Here is a 24,446-nt window from a genome sequence, read left to right as displayed (position 1 = left end):
GTTGTTTTTAAAAAATTATTTATTTCAATAGGTTTTTGAGGAACAGGTGGTGTTTGGTAATGTGAATAAGCATTTTAGTGGTGATTTCTGAGATTCTGGTGCACCCATTACCCAAGCAGTGTATAGTGTACCCAATGTGTAGTATCTTATTCCTCACCCCCTGCTCTGGCCTTCACCCTGAGTTTCCAAAGTCGATTGTATCATTCTTATGCTCTTGCATCCTCATAGCTTAGCTCCCAATTATGAGTGAGAATGTATGATGTTTGGTTTTCCATTCCTGAGTTACTTCACTTAGAATAATGGTCTCCAATTAATCTACGTTGCTGCAATTGCCATTATTTTGTTCTTTTTATGACTTAAGTAGTATTCCATGGCATACCACATTTTCTTTATTCACTCGTTCATTGGGCATTTGGACTGATTCCATATTTTTGCAATTGCAAATTGTGCTGCTATAAACATGCATATGCACGTATCTTTTTGATATAATGACTTCTTTTCCTCTGGGAAGATACCCAGGAGCAGGATTTCTGGATCAAGTGGTAGATCTACTTTTAGTTCTTAAACAGTGTAGAATCTCCACACTGTTTTCCATAGTGGTTGTACTAGTTTACATTCCCAGCAATAGTGTAAAGATGTTTCCTTTTCACCACATCCATGCCAACATCTCATTTTTTGATTTTTTTCTTATGACCATTCTTGCAAGAGTGAGGTAGAATCACATTGTAGTTTTGATTTGCATTTTCTTGATAATCAGTGATATTGAGCATTTTTTTGATATGTTTGTTGGCCATCTATATATTTTCTTTTGAAAATTGTCTGTTCATGTCCTTATCCTACTTTTTGATGGGATTCTTTTTTTCTTGCTGATTTGTTCTAGTTGCTTGTAGGTTCTGGATATCACATATATAGATTGCAAAGATTTTCTCCCACCCTGTGGGTTGTCTGTTTACTCCTTTGATTATTTATTTTGCTGTGCAGAAGATTTTTAGTTTAGGTCCCATCTGTTTATCTTTGTTTTTGCTACATTTGTTTTTGGGTTCTTGGTCATGATGTCTTTGCCTGAATCAGTGTCTAAAAGGGTTTTTCAAATGTTATCTTCTAGAATTTTTATGGTTTCAGGGCTTAGGTTTAAAAGTCTTTGATTCATCTTGAGTTGATTTTTGTATAAGGTGAGAAATGAGGATACTGTTTTGTTCTTCTACACGTGGCTAGCCAATTATTCCAGCACCATTTGTTAAATTGGGTGTCCTTTCCCCACTTTATGTTTTTGTTTGTCAGTTGACTGTAAATATTTGGCTTTATTTCTGGGTTCTCTATTCTGTTCCATTGGTGTATATGCCATTTTTATACCAGTACCATGCTATTTTGGTTACTATGGACTTATAGTACAGTTTGAAGTCAGGTAATGTAATATCTCCAGATTTGTTCTTTTTACTTAGTCTTGCTTTGTCTATGAGGCTCTTTTTTTGGTTCCATGTGAATATTAGGATTGTTTTCTCTACTTCTGTGGAAAATGGTGCTGGTATTTTGATGGGAATTGCATTGACTTTGTAGATTGCTTTTGGCAATATGGTCATTTTTTTGTGAGCCAATTGCTAAGTTTTCAGAAATTTTGCAAGCCAGTTGGTAAACAATTATTACAAATTAAATTATATGAACACAAAATCAGTTATATTAAAACAATGATAAGAAATACTGAAAATACATCACTTCCTAATTATTTTATTTTACTATTATCTATGCCCTTGAGATTATTTATGTCTATTTTATCTGTTTGGTAGAAGTACTGTATAATGTTATGCTGTGCATCATTTTCCAGCCTGCATTTAATGATGCCACATTCATGGCTTGAAATATGTCAACGGTGGGGGTGTTGACATCAGGGAAATTGAAAAATGTTGCCAATAATATCTTCTCCTTCCCCCTGAAAGCCAGTTGTTAAACATTTAGCAGCACACACCACTTAATAATTTCACAATTAATTGGTATGATGGTGAGACACAAACACACACACATACACAGAGAGAGAGAGAGAGAACACAGCTCTTAAAGTTCTATGATATATTATTTAATATTTAATATTAATTATGGCAGTGATTTATTCACTTTTCCCATATCATCCTTTCTCACTTCAAATATAATTATTAGTTATGGATCCTACATTTTCAAGGATATAAATAAATTATAATGTGTTGAAAGAAGATAGAAGAGTAACAAAAATGAGGAGACTCAAAATCTTGTAAAATGAAGACTAGTTCAAGAGATGTGTAGCATCCGAAGACTTGGGGAGGATGCAGGATTTGTATTAAACTACTTGCTGAAATAAGATGTGAAAGAGATATGCCCCAAGGCATCCAAACAGGACTAAACAGGTGAACCTTATAGGGAGACAAATGCCAGTTTTTATAGCAAAAAATCCCAACAGTTGCCAAAAGCTAAAAATGAAAAGCTTTGGAAGTAACACGCTTTCCTTTAAGCACAGGATGTTTTAACATTTGGTAACATCAAATGGGGAGCTGTGCAGATGATCTTATAGGTGTTGTCTAATCTGGAATCTTTGAAGTTCAGCACATGCAATTTAAATGACTGAAGTTAAGCAGGGATACATTTCTGTGAAGTTAATTTTTCAAAGCTTATTAAGAGGGAGAGCCCGTATCCTCATTGTCATTCAGACTATTAAACACGTTCACTCTGATGGAGGTCCAAAAGATGACAATTTGCTATCATGAAGGAAAGATACTCCTAATATATCAGATATTAGGAATGAGAATGACAAAAGTAATGAGAGACTTCCTTGATTAAAAGAGAAAGTAAAACTTCAGAGTAACTAGTGGCAGGAAGGCAGACAAGAAGATATTTTTGAGCTCCAACTTCAAAAATTCTAACCTTTCAATGCTGTGTAGTCTAAAGAAGTAAATTTAAAATATAATCTAATGTATGTATAAAATCACCTTCTTGTACTTAACATTCATATGTGGACTAGGGAGACCATGGTATGGTTGGAAATACAGTTCATCCTTGAACAACATTGGGGTTAGGAGTGCTGACTTCCCACCTGGTTGAAAATTCTAGTACAACTTTTGGCTCCCTCAAAACTTAATTGCTAATACCCTTCAGTTGACGAAAAGCTTTATCAATAATATGAACTGTCGATTAACACATATTTTGTATATGTAGTATATATTGTAGACAAAGTAAGCTAGAGAAAAGAAAATTTTATTTAAAAATCTGAAGAAAGAGAAAATACATTTAGTTTTCGTTAGGTAGGATGGATCATCATTATCCCCATCATCTTCATGCTGAATAGGCTGAGGAAAATAAAGAAGAGGGAGCAACAGTCTTGCTCTCTCAGGGGTGGCAAAGGTGGAAGAAAATCTGTGTATAAGTGAACCCATGCAGTTCAAACCCATGTTTTTCAAGAATCAGCTATATAGTGCAGTTGCAGATAGCTTGGGATAATTAATAGATGCTAACATTGTCTTAGAAGTTCAGTGAGGGACACTTTAATCCAAAAAAATTTTTGAAACGTCTCAATGGTGCAACTTTTGGTTGAATTTTAGAGAAGGCTGGGATTTTTAGATAAAAAGGAATAGATAACGTGTTGTAGAGAACTTGGAAGTAGAGAACTAAAAACCAGCAAAAGAATTTTGGAGTAACTAATAGGTACTAGAAACAATTTATAGGAAGATCGAATGAGGATTATCGGAAATGTTTATCCCAGTGCTTTAAGGAGAGAAAATGGAGAAGTTTATTCAAGAAAATTCTGTAGATGGGGTACATTAGACACATTCTAGGTGTGTTTCAGATACTTCACTATGAAGAACTTTAATTTAAAGGAGAAGGATAGATGGATTTCAGGCATTAAAAAGACCAAGGTTGTTAAGTAAAAAAGCTCAGTTTTGGGCTTGACCGAATTATAGAAGGGTGGGGAAAGACAACAATAACCCAAAGGATTAAATTACAGAACGAACTTCCCTCTTTTAATGAGGGTTGAAATCAGTGAAATGTATCTGTGCCTCAAGCCAAGAAAGCAAATTAAGTAAAATGATGCTATATATCTGAAATTTCTTTTACCACACAACTGTAAGTTATATAGTATATAAAACCTCCCAACACTTCCCCAGTCTGTAGAACATGGTGTATTTGAAAAGCAGGTATCATAAGGTGTTATAGTAAAAGAGGTATTATAAGACAAGAGAAGATAAAAGGTGATGGGTTTAGGGATATGGGCTTTGATGAAAGACACCTCTCTGATACCCTATGTGAGGACAGTTAGCATTTAATGGAGTTAATGGAGAGCTTCATGTTTAAAGCCCACCAGAAAGGCTGTGTTTTATCATTTATCCAAACCATGTGCATTCCAGAGGAAAATTTAGAATGGGACAAATGCAAGATATGAGTGGACATGGTGAGAAATCTAGCTATGTTTGTGTAGAACAAAATAATAATAGCAGATTGAAACAAATGGGTATTCTGAAAATCAGGGTCTGAAATTTAGTTAAAACAGCCTTCCTCGCTCCTTTTTTCCCTTATTCTCTGTTTTTTTTCTTCATCATCTCTTCTTTTCTCCCTCCCTCCTGTTTTTCTTTCATAATTGTTTATTGAAGATTCAGTAGCTCTGTATTCAATCCAGGAGGCCAGAATCACATTAACCAAGAATTTAATGTGGCCTAAGCTTCAGAGCTCCTCACTCGGATGGACCATGTGTCCATGGTTCTGCTTTTGTATAAGATTTAAAATAGCAAAAATGTTTGATAGCAATCCATTAAGACTGCTTTCTCTTTCTATTTAAACTTCCTCTCTGCAGTATTTCCCCTCAGGTTAGGTTGTGTTGGATGGCTGTGGGAAATTTAGGAAATCAGCTAACATGAGGAATTGTATTGGTATTACATGCAGATTGGGTTTAATGGGATATACTGATGTTGCAACTAGGGACTTTTTAGAATTAAGTTATTGCCAGCCATCCTGGTGTAGGAATGGCTTCAAGGAATGCAGTGTGCCAACACACTGGGCATTGTGACCAGAAGGGCAGACCAGAGGTTGAATTACAATATAAGCATGTCATATGTCACCTGGCACCGGAAACACATAGTAAAGTTGAGAATCAAGGTTTGAAATGTATGAAGCAGAAGCTGGTCTGGGAGAAATTCTTCTGATCATTACCTGTGTAAAATTGTGAGGGAGAGATTTAGTTCTTACCAAAGTCTGATTAAAATCAAAGTTATTTTTGTCAGAAATAAGTCTGATAATGCTGTGTATACAACTATAAATATACATATTTTTCTCTTTCAATAGCAATTGTTTGAAATAGTATTTCTCAGAATTCCTGTGTTTTTGTTTTACTGCTAGTACCCCACACAACAAATATATCAGTATATGAAGTCTGTTTTAAACCTCCCAACTCTCAGTGGTAAAAACCAAATCTAACTATTTTAGAGGAAACACTAGATTATCTTTTCATTCTTTCTTAAAAAATTATATTACAAAGTCATTTTCACCTAAAGAAGTTATCAAAGAGCAGACAGCTAAAATGCAAAAAAAAAAAAAAAATTATTACAGAGATGTACTAGGCAGTTATTAGAAAATATGACATTTATTAAATAGGAATTCCTTTTCCCATTGCTTGTTTTTGTCAGGTTTGTCAAAGATCAGATGGTTGTAGATGTGTGGTCTTGTTTCTAAGATCTCTATTGTGTCCATTGGTCTATGTGTCTGTTTTTGTACCAGCACCATATTACTGTAACCTTGGAGTATAGTTTGAAGTCAGGTAGTGTAATGCCGCCAGCTTTGTTCTTTTTGCTTAAGATTATCTTAGCTATATGGTATCTTTTTTGGTTCCACATGAATTTTAAAGTAGTTTTTTTTTCTGATTCTGTGAAGAATGTCAATGGTATTATAGTTTAATGGGAATAGCACTGAATCCATAAATTACTTTCAGCAGTATGGCCATTTTACATTGGGCATTATGGCCATTTTCATCATATTGATTCTTCCTATCCATGAGCATGGAATGTTTTCCCATTTGTGTGTCCTGATTTCCTTGAGCAGTGATTTGTAGTTCTCCATGAAGAGGGCCTTCACTTCCCTTGTTAGCTGTATTCCTAGGTATTTTAATCTCTTTGTAAGAATTGTGAATGGGAGTTCATTCATGATATGGTTCTCTGCTTGTCTGTTGTTGGTATATAGGAATGCTAGTGATTTTTGCACATTGATTTTGTATCCTGAGACTTTCACAAAGTTGCTTATCAGCTTAAGAAACTTTGTGCTGACAGGATGGGGTTTTCTAGATATAGGATCATGTCATCTGCAAACAGAGACAGTTAATAAATTGGACTGGGAAAACTGGCTAGCCATATGCAAAAAGTTTGAAACTGGACCCCTTCTTTACACCTTATACAAAAATTGACTTAACACAGATTAAAGACTTAATGTAAAACTCGAAACTATACTAGAAGATAATCTAAGCAGTATCATTCAGGATATAGGCACAGGAAAAGATTTAATGATGTAATTGCCAAAAGCAATTGCAACAAAAGCAAAAATTGACAAATGAGTTCTAATTAAACTAAAGAGCTTTTTTACAGCAAAAGAAACTACCATCAGAGTAGACAGCCTACAAAATGGGAGAAAATTTTTGCATTCTGTTCATCTGACAAAGGGCTAAAAGCCAGAATCTACAAAGAACTTATTTACATTTACAAGAAAAAAAAAACAATAACAAATGACCCCATTAAAAAGTGGGCAAAATACAGGAACTGACACTTCTCAAAAGAAGACATTTATGTGGCCAATAAACATATGAAAAAAGCTCAACATCACTGATCATTAGGGAAATGCAAATTGAAACCACAATGAGATACCATCACACGCCAGTCAGAATGGCAATTATTAAAATGTCAAGAAACAACAGATGCTGGTGACGTTGTAGATAAATAGGAACACTTTTACACACTTGGTGGGAATGTAAATTAGTTCAGTTCAACCATTGTGGAAGATAGTCTGGTGATTCCTAAAAGACCTAGAACCAGAAATACCATTTGACACAGCAATCCCATTACTGGGCATATAACCAAAGGAATATATATCATGCTATTATAAAGATACATGCATGTGTATGTTCATTGCAGCACTATTCACAATAGCAAAGACATGGAATCAACATAAATGCCCATCAATGATAGACTAGATTAAAAAAAATATGGCACATATATAACATGGAATACTATGCAGCAATAAAAAGGAATGAGATAATGTTCTTTGCAGGGATATAGATGGAGCTGAAAGCCTTTATCCTCAGAAAACTGATGCAGAAACAGAAAAACCAAACACCGCATGTTCTCACTTATAATTGGGAGCTGAACAATGAGAACACATGGAAACAGGGAGGAGAACAACACACACTGGAGCCTGTCAGGGGGATTGTGGGGGAGGGAGAGCATCAGGATAAATAGCTAATGCATGCAGAGTTTAATACCTAGGTGATGGAGTGATAGGCACAGCAAACCACCATGGCACATAACAAACCTGAACGTCCTGCACATGTATCCCAGAACACAAAATTAAATTAAATTAAAAAAGAAAATACTACATTTATTTTTCTGAATGTTGTGATGTTTGTGATAGATATCAGTGTTTAAAAATATACAATGTGATTTCTTTCCTTATTCTACGTTAACTTGTATTCTTTTTATTAAAGAAGGGCCCCTCCAAATCATATACTCTTTAAGCCTCATAAGGCCCGTATATATTCCTCCTGGAAGCAACAACAAATTGGTGTTTAAGTTGTTTAAATTTAAAACAAATTTAAAAACTGAGACATGGTGCTTGCCATACAGAAATGTGCATTTTAGGCAGGGTATACGCTTGTAAACAAACTGTCACAATACTGAAGGGGGAATAGAAAAGAGGTATGCAAAAAGTTCTGTGGCTACTTCAAAAACAAAGTCCAATGGAATGCTTTGATTTCAGCCTGCGATGATGTGTTGGTGTAATTTAATGGAATTTTTTACCTTTGTTGCTTAACGCACTAGTAAGCCACTGAGTTAGACTTGTTCATTCAGACAATCTTAAACTTCCTCTGGAGAGCTGAATGACAAGTTAAGTCTTAGCTTATCAGCTAAATAGATGAAAATCTCCTCTTTCAGTGCCACCAGCGCAGGGCTCCCTCACTAAAATTTCTTTGTTCTAGAATATTGGCTATTCAGAAATTCAGGTGGCTTCCATGGTATGCTGGAAGGGGGAACTCTGAAAGGACTTGAGACAAGTCTGGAAAGATGGGTGGAGATTTGGAGGGTCCCTTAAATCATCCAGATCTTGGCTTCAGAAATCTTGTCTGCCTACAGGAAGCAGGGTGAATCCTGGCACTGAGGCCATACTGAAATGCTATCAGCCTAATTAATATGGTGACATCATATCATAGAGGCAAGCCTCTCCTTGGAACCAGATGCAGCCGTGTCTGCCTGGAAGCTTTTGGCAGGCTCTGCCTCGCAGCATCATCTCAGAGCAACAATCCAGGTCCGGTCAGAAAATATTTGCTGAGTACCTGTTATGTGCCAGCCACGAGGCCAGGTGCTAGGAGTAAAAAGATGAATAAGAGACAGCCCCTGCAAACCAAAAACTTACATCTGAGTGAGGACAGTAAATAAATTAGTATGGTAAGTGCCAATAAAATACTGTATCCTGAGTGCTATGGGACCCAGAGGAGGTGAGCAAGTGTCTTCTGGGAGTTCAGAGAATGCTGCTCAGAGAAATTTACTATTTATCTGGTTACTGAGTTTTCAAGACTCATATGAAGTGGGTAAATTTTTCTAAGCATATGAAACAGAACGGCTTCAAGAATGGAAACAAGATGGGGTGTTCATTGAACAATTTCTTTATTATATTATAAAGTGTAAAATGGGGAGAGGTAGAAAATACAGCCAGAACAGTGACAGAAGTCATGAGTTCGAGCTTGAGCTTTGCTCCTCAGACCATTCTTTCTCGAAGTGTGATCCAAGGATCACTGTGCCAACCTTATCCCAAAGGAATGACTATACACATTGCAGATTCTAAGCATTCCTCCCGTCTACCGAGTTCAATGATCTGTTAAAGAGGTTCAGAGAATCTGCATTTTTAGCAAGTTCCCCAGGCGATTCTTTTACGCACTGAAAGTTTGGGACTGACTAATTATGGCACGGGGATCCACAGAGGGATTTTAGGATGGGAAGAGTGTTGTTTGATTTTCATTTTAGATAGATCCATCTGGGTGCAGTGTGGAAGGTAGAACTAAATGGTGGGTAAATACAAAAATAGCAAAACCAATTAGAATGTTATTGCAATAGTCTTGGCCAGAAATGCTGAAGGCCTGCGTTAGAGGAATTGAAGAAGAAAGACTTAAAAAAGAATATTTCAGAGATAAAGATGGGCAGAACATTTAGGAGGAAATGAAAACCGGTTGGTTGTGGAGTGGTGGTTGTTATGGAGAAGGAGGAGGTGATGCTGACTAGGGTGAATGATGAATCATGGGGCACCTTACTAATACTGGGAATACAGGGAGAGGAATAAGCACTGGCAGCCAAGAGGCCAAGTTGAGATTTAGTTTGAGATTGAGATCTATGAGCCATCTGTGTGTATTCACAGCAAGTAGTTGAATACCTAGTTCTAAAGTTTCTATTTGAGAGAGATTTTATTTAATGTTGTACTACTGGGTGCCAAGCCATGGAGCAGGGCAAACATGAAGAATCCACATTTAGGGGTGGTATGGTGCTAACAAACCTTGAGAAATGTGTCCCAAACCAAGGTCATCTGAGCCATGAATACTGTTAAAAAGTATTTAAAATTCCACAGGAATATTGAAGATTTCCCAATACACTCTTAGATATAATTATTGCTGCAGCCTGATTTGTGTAGACAAGGATCTAATTTTGTGATTTCTACTGCTGTTTCTTCTTCACCTGGTAGATGCACATGAGGCATCTGCTGTAGAAAATGCCCCACTATAACTGAGAAGGTATGGAAAACAAGTGCTGTATGAATCCCAATACTGAAAAGTAAAGATTTTGATTTGGATTGTTCTTTGTTTTGTTTTGTTACTTTTTAGGTAAGACGGTGTTAGTTTAATGTCAGTGCACCTTTATGTTGTCCTACTTTAAATCTTGAGTCTTGATGATATATCGTTTTCTGACCAGCTATTGTTACAGTTTTTGATTTTCAGTGTTTCCATTCAGGATGTTTAAAAATAACATCTTGAGACAGCACAATGTAGAATGTTCCCTTCCTCTGGAAAGAGGTGTGTCACTCTTTAAATAGTTCTCACTATGGATACTTATAAAAATGACACCTGGTTTACTTACTTATGCAGGTATTTAAATAATGACAAGTCAATTGAATTTATAAATGACATTTTAAGAGGATAAAGGCAAGGAAACTTTCTCAAGCATTTTTTTAGGCTATTGTTACCTCTAGTTTACCTTCTTGATGGCTTCTTTTCTTGAGCCTGTCTTTAAGTTCCTGAATCCTGAACATTTCTCCAAGTTTATTCTTTGGTCCTCTTATCTGTAGCACACTGTAGCTCACAAAATGAATTCCCTTTGATGGCTCCAACAATGATCCATAGAAAGACAATTCTAACTCTTGTTTCTTACCATCTGATCCTGTATTGTACTTGAACATGTCGAAGCTTTCATAAAAGGAACACTTTCAAGCTTGACTCATCACCTTTCTCACAAAACCAGGTCCCTTTCTGACTTTTATAATTCTCATTTTCCAGGCTGTCTAGGTTCAATCTCTGTACAACTTTTGGTTTTTCCATTCTTATCTTCCTCCTAGATACTCTCCTGTGAGATAAAGGAAACAAAATATGTAAAGCACAAAATTTGTGGTATAGGGAACATATTAGGCACTTAACAGGTGATAGTTCACTTTTTCTTCCACTGTTCCTCCAAGATATAGGCATTAGAACAATTCTGTTTTTCTTTTATTTTTATTATTATTATTATTTTTAAAGATGTAGTTTCACCATGTTGGTTAGGCTGGTCTTGAACTCCCGGCCTCAGATGATCCGCCCGCCTTGGCCTCCAAAGTGCTTTAATCACAGGCATAAGCCACCATGCCCGGCCAACAATTCTGTTTTTCTTACAGGGCCCCAATATATCTTTCTCACCATTTCATACACAGGCGTCCCCAAACTTTTTACACAGGGGGCCAGTTCACTGTCCCTCAGACCGTTGGAGGGCCGCCACATACTGTGCTCCTCTCACTGACCACCAGTGAAAGAGGTGCCCCTTCCTGAAGTGCGGCGGGGAGCCTGATAAATGGCCTCAGGGAGCCGCATGTGGCCCGCGGGCCGTAGTTTGGGGACAGCTGCTATACAACATTACCACAGGCATTCTTTAAAATGTCCCCATCCACAGATCTTAGGTCTAATTATTGTAGTGGGGTGACTTGCATCTCCCAAAAAGCTACATCCAAGTCCTAATTCCTGGTACCTCTGAATGTGAACTTACTTGGGGAAAAAGTCTTTGCAGATGTAATTTGTAATGAAGTTGAGGATCTCAAGATCATCTTGGATTTAGGGAGGGCCCTAAATTTGATGACAGATGTATTTCTAAGAAAAGGGAAAGATACGGCCAGCTGTGGTGGCTCATGCCAGTAATCCCAGCGCTTTGGGAGGCCGAAGTTGGATCCACCTAAGGTGGATCACCTGAGGTCAGGAATTTGAGTCCAGGCTGTCCAACATGGCGAAACCACTACTCTACTAAAAATTCAAAACTTAGCCAGCCGTGGTGGCACACGCTTATAGTCTCAGCTACTCAGGAGGCTGGGGCAGGAGAATCACTTGAACTTGGGAGGCAGAAGTTGCAGTGAGCCAAGACCGTCATTGCACTGCAGCCCAGATGACAGAGCAAGATCTGTCTCAAAAAAAAAAAAAAAAAAGAAAGAAAGAAAGGGAAAGACACAGGGACACAGAGAGGGGACGGTCTCATGAAGAAGGCAGAGATTAGAGTGATGCTTCTTTAAAACAAGCAACACCAAAGATTGACCACAGCCACCAGAAGCTAAAAGAAAGATCTGGAATGTATCCTCCCTCAGAGCCTCCAGAGGGAACAAACTCTGCCAACTGATTTCAGACTTCAGGTTTCCAGAAATGTGAGTAAATCATTTTCTGTTGTTTTAAGCCACCAAATTTGTTCCAGCAGGCATAGAAAACTAGCATATCCCCTTAGCCTGATCTTGAAGATCCCTCTTAATCTGGCTTTAACCTACCTTTTCAAGATTGTCTCTTACCAGTACCCTTTACAATTTCCCCACTTCTGTATCCTGCCAGTCCCTTGATCATGCAGTGATTATTTGTGCATTTTGTCTTTTCTAAGGTGATCCCCTTCCCCTGTCTAAAACTCATATGTTTTCTCTATTCATTCAAATCCTAATCATGAAACGAAAGGCTTATCTCAGTCTACAGTGATTTATTTCCTCTTCTGAATTCTTATCAAACACATTTGACATTGAATCATATTTTGTGCACACAGTGTTTGCTTTGCTTTTCATGTATGTGTGACTTTCCTTAAGGGCAGGATGATATTTGCAACATAGAAACTATAGATTAAGTGTATGAAGACAGCAAGTATGAACAGAGAAAGCAGGTGTTGGGTTGAATTACGTCCCCCTATTTGCAAATTCGTAGGTTGAAACCTAACTCCCAGTACCTTAAGTTGTGACTGTATTTGTAGATCTTTAATGTGACCCTTTAAAGAGAAAAGGTGAAAGGAGGTCGTAGCTGTGGGCCCTAATCCAATTTGATTGGTGTCCTTATGAAGGGGAGCTTCGGACACACAGGGACAGACAGCAGGGGTGCACATGCACACACATGCCATGTGCAGGGGCAGCAAAGGGTGGCCAGCCCAGGAAAGAGGTTTGGAAAGAACCTTCCTTTAGGACTCTCAGAAGAAACCAACTCTGCCAGCACCTCGATCTTGGACTTCCAGTCTTCAGAACTGTGAGAAATTACATTTCTCTTTTTTAAACCACTCAGTCTGTGCTATTTTGTTACAATAAAGCTAGAAAACTAATGCAGCAAGTAAAAGGCTTGGGTTAAGCACTGAAACAGTAAGATAGGAGGCCGAGGTTAGAGGATTGCTTGAAGCCAGCAGTTTGAGAACAGCCTAGGTAACATAATGAGAACTTGTGTCTACAAAAATTAAAGGTTTAAAAAATTAGCCAGAAGTGGTGATGTGTACTTGTAGTTCTAGTTACTCAGAAGGCTGAGGTAGAAGATTGCTTGAGCCCAGGAGTTCAAGGTTGTAATGAGCTGTGATTGTACCACTGCACACCAGCCTTAGTGACAGAGTGAAACCCTGTCTCAGAATAAAATAGAATAAAATAAAAGAAAAAATAAGGGAGAAATAATACTAACATATTTTTTACCTGAATTGATGGCATTGTCTTCTCTCAAGTACCAGCCATAATCCTAAAATGGTAGACTATTTGACAGAGCCCTTAGTAAAGGCCAGCAACTTCTGGGTTTATTATACAAGCAGTATTGCTTTAGTAAAAAGTTCAAAGAGGTCTGAGAGTGGAACTGAGACCTGGCCTCCACCACTCTTCATCTTTTTGTAGAACATTATTGTATATCCTATAGTCAGGAAGTTAATTGATATTCTCATAAGTTCATTTGCTAATCTAAAATCATAAAAGAGTTAGTCATGGGGTTTAAGCCTATACATTTTCTAGGATTAGTTATAAGGATACAAGGATTAGTCTGTCTATTGTGTAGTTGCTTGGCAAAAATTGGGACATCAGTTACTTTATTATTATTATTATTATTATTATTATTATTATTATTTTGCAAAGCTCAGATCAGTTTATGCTTTTCCTTATTCTTTTGCCACCCATAACTGCCATTACTTAGAGAAAAAGATGCATTATAATTGATTCCATGTAATTAAATTGGGAGGTAATTTTTAAAGGTTCATTGACAGAGTGTAGTAGATCCAGAGGAAGGCATCCAAAATTGTGAGAACCTTACACACTGAGACACCTGAGGGTAGTTGAAGGGGCAGACATCTCATCAGAAATACATGGAGGGCTCTCTATTGTATAAAGATATCAGCTCATTCTCCATGGCTCTTGAGGTAAGAGTTGGGTCTAAAAGATGGATCTTGCTGATTTCATTTCAACATTGAAACTTCCACTATGTAGTTTAATCTCCTAAGGACAAGAAGTAATGAAGAGTAGAGGCCTATTGAGTGGTGATTGATGTAGCCTAGTGGTTAAGAGCCTTTTAAAGTCCTAGCTTTGCTACTTATTAGTTCTGTGACTTAGTCAAGGCACTTAACTTCCCTTAGCTTTAACATCCCCATCAAAATGGGATTACTGCTTGTGCCTATCTCATTTTGAGCATTAGGTAAAATAATGCATGTAAACTGATGAAGAAGCTGATTCTGAGCTGGGTGGTTTCACATATGTAGTCACAAATTTCATCAATGTTTGTGCTCAGTTTTAAGCCCTAGTTTGTTTAACTTCATTATGCCACTTTGTTTCCAAGGTTCCTTCCCAAAAATAAAGGAGAAAAAATATAAATAGGAGGGCTACAGAGAGTACACTGAAAGGGAAAGGAGTTAGTCCCACCCTCTACTTTCAGTTTGGCCACACAGCTAATGAAATGGTCTTACCAATGGAGTTACCCTGTCTAAACACCAAAAGGAGTGATTCCTTCTCCATCATCCCAAATCCCCACCTTCCCTGCCCCCTCCCTTCACTATTTTTAGCCACTCACAGGCTAAGTAGTGTGTTCCTAATTTGCACCTGGAATGTTTCTTGTAGGAGTCATTTCTCACCCACTCTTTGTCCTCTTCTATCACTTAAAATCATAGAGGGCTGTTCTGAAGCAGCTGTGCTTTCAAAACTGGGCTCATTGTAACATTAAAAAATTATTAAACTCAGAAACTAATTCTGTTTTTTAACCATAAAATATGAAAACTAGGTAGGAAACTGAGAAGAATGAAAGACCAAGTCAGCTGGATCTGAAGCATGCCATTCTCAGGAAGACAGTCCTGAGGAATAATTAAAGCTGATTTTAATCATCACCTCCTGGGTATCATCATCATCCCCAGGTAGTTTTCTGAGATAATCCATTTTGAAACAGATATACCTTAAACTTTGTTAAAATGTACTAAGCACTTACTGAGCTCAGTGATCCTGAAATAGGCCTAATATTAAGCTGTCTAGTGGTGACTTATTAGCTAGGTTTATGTCTAGGAGGGATTATGAAGAATATGAGTTGTTTAATAGGGGTGTCTGTCATCACTAATGAACAACAAGAAATAGTTTGAAAACTTCTTTGAGATATTCACTTGCAAATGTCACCCGAGTTTCAGAAAAGTACAGTCTCTGGAGTAAAGCTACTATACACTCAGTGAGGCTGTGTTGTGCTTTGCATGCGTTATATCATTTAGTTCTCAAAACATGTTGGCAAAGTTGGCATTATTATCTCCATTTTAAAGATGAGAAAATTAGGTACAAGGAGCTTCAGTAACATACTCCAACTCATTCAACAATAAATAACTAAAAATTGTGCTATACACACTTTAAGAGTCATGTGTTCCTCCTCCAAAATTATGAAAGACTGTAGAAGGAATTCAAGAGGTATGTTTCCTAACATATCTTTTCTTCTCATCTCAGATGAATTTACTTTAATCCCTCATGCCCAAATTGTAAAATATCATTTTGATCACCGTCAGTATTACACAGACCTGTTTGAATGTGCTCAGCTTTTTCAGTAAAATTAGAAAAAAAAAAACAAAACACAATTTACAAACAGGTAGATGTGCATTAAGAAAAAAAAACCTACCATGTGATTTGAGATGTGGATGCCAATTCTTAAATATTATTTATTATTTCTGAGCTCAAGTGCTTAGAATGTTTAAAATGCAATGTATTTATGTGGGTTTTCCCAGGATATTGGAACATACATAAAATATGCTTGTGCATATCTAAGCATTGTGTGTATTTATTTTAGGTTATATGTATAATGAGAATATATAAACAGTGTATGATAGTTACATATTATTTCATTTTTTGAGGAAAATAAACCTCCACAATTATTAACTATGCATAAAATGTAATGGCAGATATGACTTATATTGTGTAGGACTGACTACAATTCCTCTTGAGAAATACCTGTTCTTTGCTTTTATAATACTGGGAAAAGAGGAAAAGAGTTCCTAAAGGAATAAACGGATTCCTCAAGCCCCTCTTCCCTAAAACATGCTCTATCATATCTCCTGGATTGACTGGAATATGCTTCTCTGCCCCCACCCCATTACCCTCTCAATGCAATGGAAAAGTCGGTGGGTAATTGGGTCCAGATTGGAGGTGTTTAAATATTCATGAAGCTGGCAGGGGACTGGGAGGGGGTGACTGTCTAGAATGGGGGTAGGGGCTAGGGGAAGTGATTAGTCACTGAAAGCTAGCGAACAATTCCGAGAAAGAGACGGAGAGAGGGAAGAAAAAGATAGATAGATATTGGGGGAAGGGAGAAAAAAGGAGAAGCGAGGGAAGAGGAGAGAGGCAGTGGAGAGAGAGCACGAGAGAGAGAGAGAGAGAGAGAGAGAGAGAGAGAGAGCATGTGCGTTGAGCAATAGCTGTGGACCTTACAGTTGCTGCTAACTGCCCTGGTGTGTGTGAGGGAGAGAGAGGGAGGGAGAGAGAGAGAGCGCGCTAGCGCGAGAGAGCGAGTGAGCAAGCGAGCAGAAAAGAGGTGGAGAGGGGGGGAATAAGAAAGAGAGAGAAGGAAAGGAGAGAAGGCAGGAAGAAGGCAAGGGACGAGACAACCATGCTGTGCTGTATGAGAAGAACCAAACAGGTAGAGCTAAAGATTTTTACTTCTTGCTGTTGTGAAATAACCAGAGTACAGTATTTCCCTGTAAAGGCAAACAGGTTTTTTTTTTTTTTTTTTTTTTTTTTTTTTTTTTTTTTTTTTTTTTTTTTTTTTACTGCTTCTGCTTTGACCATGGTGCTCGTGCTTCCTTAGCATATGGTAACTGACGGTTGCATCCCAGCTTTTATTCTTTTCTGTCTTTCATGCTGTGGTTTTGGAATGCCACTACTAATTAGGGTGAGGGTAGAAAAATTATGCCTATTTGGCTATATATATATATATATATATATATATATAGCTTATTAGTGAATGCTCAGCATTAGAGGTCTCTGGTCTTGAGGGTGTGGATGTAGAAAGGGGTGTGGGGAAGATGATGTGAGCTCTACCTACAAGATGGGGAGGCAATTCTTTATATTATTTGCAAAAAGCGGGGTTGAGAAAATAATATTGAGAACTGAGTATTGCCTCCCTGACATACAATTTTCTCACATGTGCTGCGGAAGATGCCTGATTTTGTACATGCATGAGCTTCGAAGGGGCGCAGGTATTTATGGAAAAACGTGCAGGTTTTATTTATTTATTTATTTTTCAATGAATGAATGAAACTATGATTTGATAGATTTTTTTAAGAGAACCTAAGACAACTAGGGCTGGGGGTGGGGTGGGGTGGAGAAACTGGCCGTGTAGAAGGGGAAAATCCCCTTCCTAAGATCAGCAGCCGATTGTGCACCAGCTGGTCGGAGGAGAGGGTGGACCACGCCCCTAGGAGCGCCGTTGGGATGGGAAAGACAGCCCGGTATTACCTGTTGGAAACCAGGTCTTTTCTCTTCTCCCCTTCCCTTGCTTCTTTCCTGGGATTGTCAGTGACCAGAGAAGGGCTAACATCCTGGATAATAAGTATGGTGACTCATTTTCATCAGGAAGAGGGACACATCCAAGATTAGCAAGAATCAGAGCCCCTCCTTCCCTCCCCCACTGCCCAGGTTTTACAGCCATTTCCAATTGCTCGCTTATTTCTTGAAAGACATTTTAGAAACTTGATTGGGGTGACAGTGGGAAGGAATGACGAGTGTGGTATTCCGCAGCAACCAACCATGCCATGACAGTCTCCAAAAGAAGCTTTCAAACATTTGTTGGAATGCATTTGAGTGATTTTGGCGAAGGTTAAGGAGAAAAATGGGTGTGGGATATGGGTGAGTGTGTGCGTGTGCGTGCCTGTGGCGGAGGTGGGGATGTGGTGGGGGCAATCTTGGTCAAAGAAGCCTTTTGCAGACTGGTTGCCTTAGGGGTGGAGTGCAAGAGATAGAATTTGGGTATTATTTTCAGTGCAGGTATTGGAAATTGGGCAATTTGTAATACATTCCCTGAATTCGAATGGGGTGGAAGAGAGTGGAGAAGAAGCAGCCTGCCAGCTTAGCACGTTTAGCCAGCGCCCTGGAAGGAAGGGTGGGGAGTGAGGATGAAGGAGAAGGAACAGGAAGGGGAAGGGAGACAGAAGCAGAATGTAAGAACAGTGGGTGTAGAGGTTTGGCATGCATAAATAAATAAATAAATAAGGTAGCAGCCATCCTGGATTGTATGGGGCTATTTGGGGAAAAGTCGGATAGTGGGGGATTGTGAGGAGGGGGTGTTTGCAGCATCTTCTGAAACTGCCCTATGGTTACAGAGATGGATGCTTCCATTGGCTCTTTTTTTCAAACCAGGGCATTTTCTCTCCTTGTCTTCCTTCATTTTAATATATAAATGTAATAAATACAGGTGTCTGGGTTAAGAACACTGTCAAAGAAAAGTCCTGAGGTTACTTCACTGGTGAGCTGGGGAAATAAAATTTAGGAAGGTAGAGCACTAAGTAAGCCAAAGCTATTCACTTAAAAAGCTTTAATTTTGGAAAGAAAAATATTCAGGTTTATAACTTGTTCCCACCCTGTATGTACACAGACAAGTATACATACATCTCCTTTAATAAAGGAAACCATGTATGATTTTTAGAAAGGGAATTAGGGCTAAAGGAATTCCCTTTCCAAAATGAAGACAGCTGCCTTCCCTGGGGTTCTATCTCACCAACCACCCCAAGCATTCACACTGATGTGCAAAGCGATGAAGCTGAAATTGTGTGTTTAGAGTGGTAGAAATTCACATGTAAATGTGTACAGCATCCACATACTTCATATGCTACAGTTGCATGTGTAAGTGTGGTTTCTACATGCTTCCCTGTGTTTTAGCATCATTTGTATTCAAAAGAGAAAATGAAAGGTATAAAAATTGTCCTTATTTTGCTCATGCATTTCATAATGTGTACTCCCATGTGAAATGATCATGTTTCTTATATACCACTGTCGTGTATCATTCACATTAGCCAGTATTTAGGATACCATTCAATCAGACTAAAGGAAATGGTGTATTCAGGGCGTGGGCTCACACTACACTGAGTGGCATTTATGTAGCATGAGTACTTAAGTTTCACGCAGGTTTCCTGCCTGTGGATGAAATTCTGTACCATTTATGACAAAATCCCGTGGTGTCCAATCTTCTGCTGGCATCTATTCATTATCCTAATACTTAACAGGGAGTAAAACAAGGGCAAAAACCTGCAAAGGTCTGAACTCTGCCACACCCATAAAATCCAGCAGAAATGTGGGAGGGGGCTGAAGGGCTTGCACTTCCTTCCTCTTCCACTTGAGCAGCATAAAGAAGCAACCTTGGATTTCTAAGTTGGAATACATTGCCAGTGGATGAGAAAAAAAGCATGAATGATCCCTATATTAGCCATTAGTTACCACTATAGATTATTATAGCAGGAAGAAGAGAATGAGGGTGGTGTGGAGATGAGAATATGGTAAAGGAGCGGGCAATGGAGGAATAAAATAAAAGAATCCATAAGATTGTACTGCCTTATGATTTTCAAATATCTTCAGGCTTACTTTCAGTAGCTTAATTGCCATGTGGATTCCAAATGATTAAAAACTTGGCAAGGTATGATCTGTCTGCAAAGCAAGAAAACTATGAGGTGTTTCTTTTGTTGAAAAAAGAATGACTTTAGTTTGTAATTGAAGTGTAAAGAATATCATGCAAGCAAGTAGTCCCTCTACTCCCCAGCCCCCTATTCAAGCCAAAATCAGCTTTTTACCTCATGCAACAAATAAATGTTATCTCTGAGAGTGTGATCTGTGATTTAGAATTCCGACCTCCCTGTGCCTTTTCCTGCAGTGCTGGGAAAGTGTGGAAGGATGCTGCCTTGCTGCTTGGTGCAGGCGATTCTTCCTAGTGATAAATGGGATTCCTCCCAAAGCTCTCTGAGCCACACCCAGTGTCACCCAGGGACTTAATGAATTAATTAAGCTGAGACATTTTACTTAGTGTAATTGAAGTTTCTTATATATTTTTTTTCAATAGTGTTTTTCACCACAGGTTTGCAAATTTAAACAGAAAAAAATACTTGAGGGGCACTTTTCTTTTCTTTCCTTTTCTTTTTTTGCCAAATTATCTGGACTTGCAGAGAACCTTAGAAAATTCATGGTGAGTCTAGTACTCTGTAATTCCTTCTAACTCGTGCCAGGGCCCATATACAATGAGCCCTGATTTCTCCTGTTGACAGAGTCTCTGTAACTCTCTTCCCCAGCCCCCTCCCTTACCAACCCATGTTGAGGCAACTGGAATAAGAAAATGCAGAGTTACTTTTTTTTCTTGCTAAGCTGGCAAAACTACAGAAACCTTTAATGTTTCATGCTAAAGGGCAGTACTCCTGTTCACCAAGAGGGACAGTGGCTTGGGGTCTCCTTTGCTTCTGTCGTAGGGAAATTGTCAGTGTTATGCCTCGGGCTGAATTAATCCACAGACTTCAGACTTTAACCTGGCCCCATGAGGAAGGGTGCTGAGGTTCTTTCAGGCAAGAATATAGCATATATATTAACCAATCATATTGATAAAGTAAGACAAGTCTTCCTCTGTTAATAGTTCAAAAAATGCACATAACCAGCTCATCTCAAGAGAAGGTACAGCAGTATTTAACTATTCACATCCCTATGAGTTTTAATAAATGCATTAGGACAAGCAAACAGTGTCTGTTGTAAACTAAAGAAGTGATTTTATACAGGAATTCTCCCTTTTGAATTTCTGAACTGTGGTCAGGTGGCTTTTGTACCTTTGTAATTAAATCTTCATAACATTTTCAGAAGTGTGGGGAAGAATACTACACTGTGAGTCCTTAGTGGAGGCCACTTACTGACTGTGATCTTGAATGAATCACATCATGTTGGGCTTCAGTTTCCTGTAGAATTAAAGAGTAAAAACCAAAAACCAAACACAAATGAAAAGATCTCACCGTAAGGATTTTTGTAGGGCTTAAACATACTTGATGTGAAAAAAAAGATCAATACAAGCATAAGAAATTTTTTCTCCCCAAGTTTTGCAATGTGAGGCTTGTCTTAGAGCCTCCAGTTTTTCAGGATGATCTAGTGCCTGCTAAGTCTACCTTTCCCAGTTAAAGATGAGTTCCTTCTAGTCTTAGTTGAGCCTTTTGCTTGTGCTCTTGCTCCTTCCCTCCCAGAACCCCACTCCCTCATGCCCCTGTCTGTCTTGAGATTTCATCTTCCTGTGCTGCACTGGCTCCTTTCTTTATAGCTTACGAATATGCTTTTGCCTCATCTATCTTAAAGGATTCTCTCCTGACTCTGTGTCCCCATCTCTATAGTGCTCTCTCTCACTCTCCCTTTAGAACAGAGTTCCAAGTACTCTCTACACTCACTTTCTCCTCTTCTTCACTCCCCATTCACTATTCCATCTAGTTTAATTTGGCTTTTGTTTTCATAATTTTACTGAAAAACATATTGTGAAAGGGCACCTCAACCAGTGACCTTTCATTTTACATCTTATTTGATGTCTCTTTGGCATCTTGTGTTGTCCATCCGTCTTCCTGAAACTGTCCCCTTACTAGGCTTGCATGGTAGTAACAGCTCTCTTTGTTCTCCGTCTCTGATAAGACCCTGCTCAGTCTCCTTATAAGCTTCCCTTGCTCTCTTCACCCACCCCACAAAATCCATGATAACCTGGATCATGATCTTGATTCATTCCTCTCTTCTCATTTGACTCATTAATGCTAGGTGATCTCCTCATGTCATCCATGTCCAAAGCTTTAGCCACCTGTGTGATTGCCAGATCTGAGGACCAGATGTCTATTTTTAGCTTCTGATGCATAGTTATCTTGGTCTAGGTTTATGATACACAAAACCAAACTCGGTGTCTTCTGTTTTGTATCACACTTGATCTTCCTCACTACACTTATTGCTCTGACACTGTCCATACAGCCTCAGAGCTCTAGGAACCTGAGAGTAATCTTGAATGTACTTTCTTTCAACTCCCATATCCAGTTTCTAAATCCTTTGATTCTTTTAAAAGATTGAATAAATCCTCTGCTTGGCTCAGACTTTTCATGACTAGTCATCTCTACAAAAGCAATAACTTTCTACATGGGGTTCTACCACCACATTGTTCTTTGGTTTACCTTGCAAATAACACTGTGTATCTTTACACAATGCAAATTTGATTGTGTTATTTTCCTTGTTAAAATATAAATGATTCAGCATGACACCATCTAGTTTTGCTTACCTTCCTAGTGCCAAACTCAAACACCCCCCTTTTTTTTAACCTGGTGGTACCATAGCAAGATTTCAGGCCTTGGTGCCTTGCTTGTACTCTACTCTGCCCACATTATACTTGCCTCTCGGCCTGAACTGTTCTCCCATTCCCTGCAAGAGTTAGCTCTTTGAAGCCATTCTTAACTTTCCTAATTAAGTTTTCTTCCACCTTCTTTTGCCCGTGCTGTATGTTGTACTATCTTTATGATCACTTATTGCACTATTTAACATTCATTTTTTCACATTCTGGTGTCCACACTCTGAGCTGCTTGGGGAAAAGGATGCAAACAGAATTCTTGTTCTATCTCTACCATAATACTTGGTACATGAAATGACTGAGGTTAACCCTGAATAACCTGTTTGCTAAATAAATATGGAAACAGGTTTATAGTCTTTTCACAGGCTGTAGCATATCTAAATGGATAGAATAACTAGATTTTTCTAAAAATGTGTTGGCATGAAATTTTAAAGTGGAAATGATTATCAGTGATTCTTGTTTTTGACTTATAGACATGAAAGCCACCAGTTTTTAATAAAAGTGACACAAAATGAACCCATTTATAGACTGCATTTCTCTGAACTCCCATAGCTGGTACTATCTCCCCTCCATGTCCTCCTCCTCCAACAGCCAGCATTACAGCCCCACCCTTTCTGGTTACCATAGCCTTGGATCTTCACATGCTCTTCCTTTGAGGCTCCAAGTACTTGAACTCACTGCTTTGCTTCACAACTATTACAGATAGACCATAAATCCATCTGTGTGATCCATGAAATAAATCAACTAACAGCCGCAAGATTATTTTTTTAAAAAATACCTGTAGTGCTGGCCTATGCTTAGGGGTGTGTGCTCAAAAATTAATTTTACCTTCATTTCGATTTCTTTTCTTCCCTCTGAAGTATCCACATAATAATATTTCACAAAGAGAAAGCATGATTGGAGGTACAGGGAGGGTGAATGGTAAGTAGTACCTCAAATGACTGTTAAACGAATGTTAGTGTCAGATGAATTGGATTTTTCTTAGGTTTAAATAGACTGAAGGGATTTGATTTCTGAAATATGCCTATTGTGCCCAGCATGGAACAAATTGCAACCACTGTTTTCCATGAAAATACTCTTGCCAGATTCTAAGTAGTAATATTTTCTCTGACTAAATTGGGGTGTCCAGGAGAACAGCAGAAAGCCTAAATAATTTATAAGTAAAGTTTGTCTTCAACTGATAAAGTTCAGTAGTATTTGTCAATTGCCATACCCTCACTGGATGTCTTGCTCACTGTTCCCAATCTTTTTGGCATTGAGTTTTTCCATTCTTTTCTCCTCCCCTCAGACTCAGGTAGAGTTTTTCTGATTAAGCAATACCAGCTCAAGCTAGTGTTTAGTGGGTGAGGCTATGGAAGGAGAACTTTAAGACAAGGTGTGCTTCTTCAAACTTTCCAAATAAGTATTTTTAGGCAAAACAGGTATTTTAAGCTATGTCTGGCACATTTTAGATTCTCAATAAATATTTGTTGAAGGAACAAATGTAAGAAGGGAGGAATAATCATGATGGGCCATTAGGGGAGGAGATGTTTTGGGACAGATGACCACTTCTGTGTACCTATTCAGAGTGGGCTTTGTGTAAATGCAAGCTCAACTCTATTGGTCCCCCTCACAAGATTGATGTAGTCAAAGTTCAGTTCCCTTTCCTGTCTGTTTAGATCCGAGAGACACACTTGCACTCACTTCATTAGGGTTTAGCATGGGAATGTGATCTTCCTGATTTCCTGTCCTTAATTATTTACAGATCTTATTTTCTTAGATGTTGTTTGTTTAATGTCCTGTTTCATGTCTTTGTAGTGAAATAGACCCTTTTCCTGGGTTCTAGACCTGGTTCTGCCAGTTGCTTGTCATGTGATCTTGGGTAAGTAATTTAACCTTTCTGAGCCTGGTCTCTGTCTGTGTAGTGGGCACATAAAAA

At 38.4% G+C, this 24,446-nt stretch overlaps 1 protein-coding gene across 4 annotated transcripts in view; it reads left to right on the top strand.

Annotated features, from left to right (window-relative positions):
* Positions 1-24,446, top strand: part of GAP43 (growth associated protein 43) — a 455,759-nt gene that overhangs the window by 341,020 nt on the left and 90,293 nt on the right. The window contains exon 1 of one of the 4 annotated variants that reach the window (XM_003935433.4): positions 16,497-16,843. The exons of the other annotated variants lie outside the window; for them this stretch is intronic. Coding sequence (XP_003935482.1) covers positions 16,814-16,843 — 30 coding nt within the window. The 5' untranslated portion in view covers positions 16,497-16,813. Of the gene's footprint in view, positions 1-16,496; positions 16,844-24,446 lie in introns of those variants that run through there. 4 annotated transcript variants of the gene reach the window in all.

Source organism: Saimiri boliviensis, chromosome 8 (assembly GCF_048565385.1).
Source record: "Saimiri boliviensis isolate mSaiBol1 chromosome 8, mSaiBol1.pri, whole genome shotgun sequence".
Taxonomy (NCBI): Eukaryota; Metazoa; Chordata; class Mammalia; order Primates; family Cebidae; genus Saimiri; species Saimiri boliviensis.
This window is presented reverse-complemented; position numbering and strand designations above follow the sequence as displayed.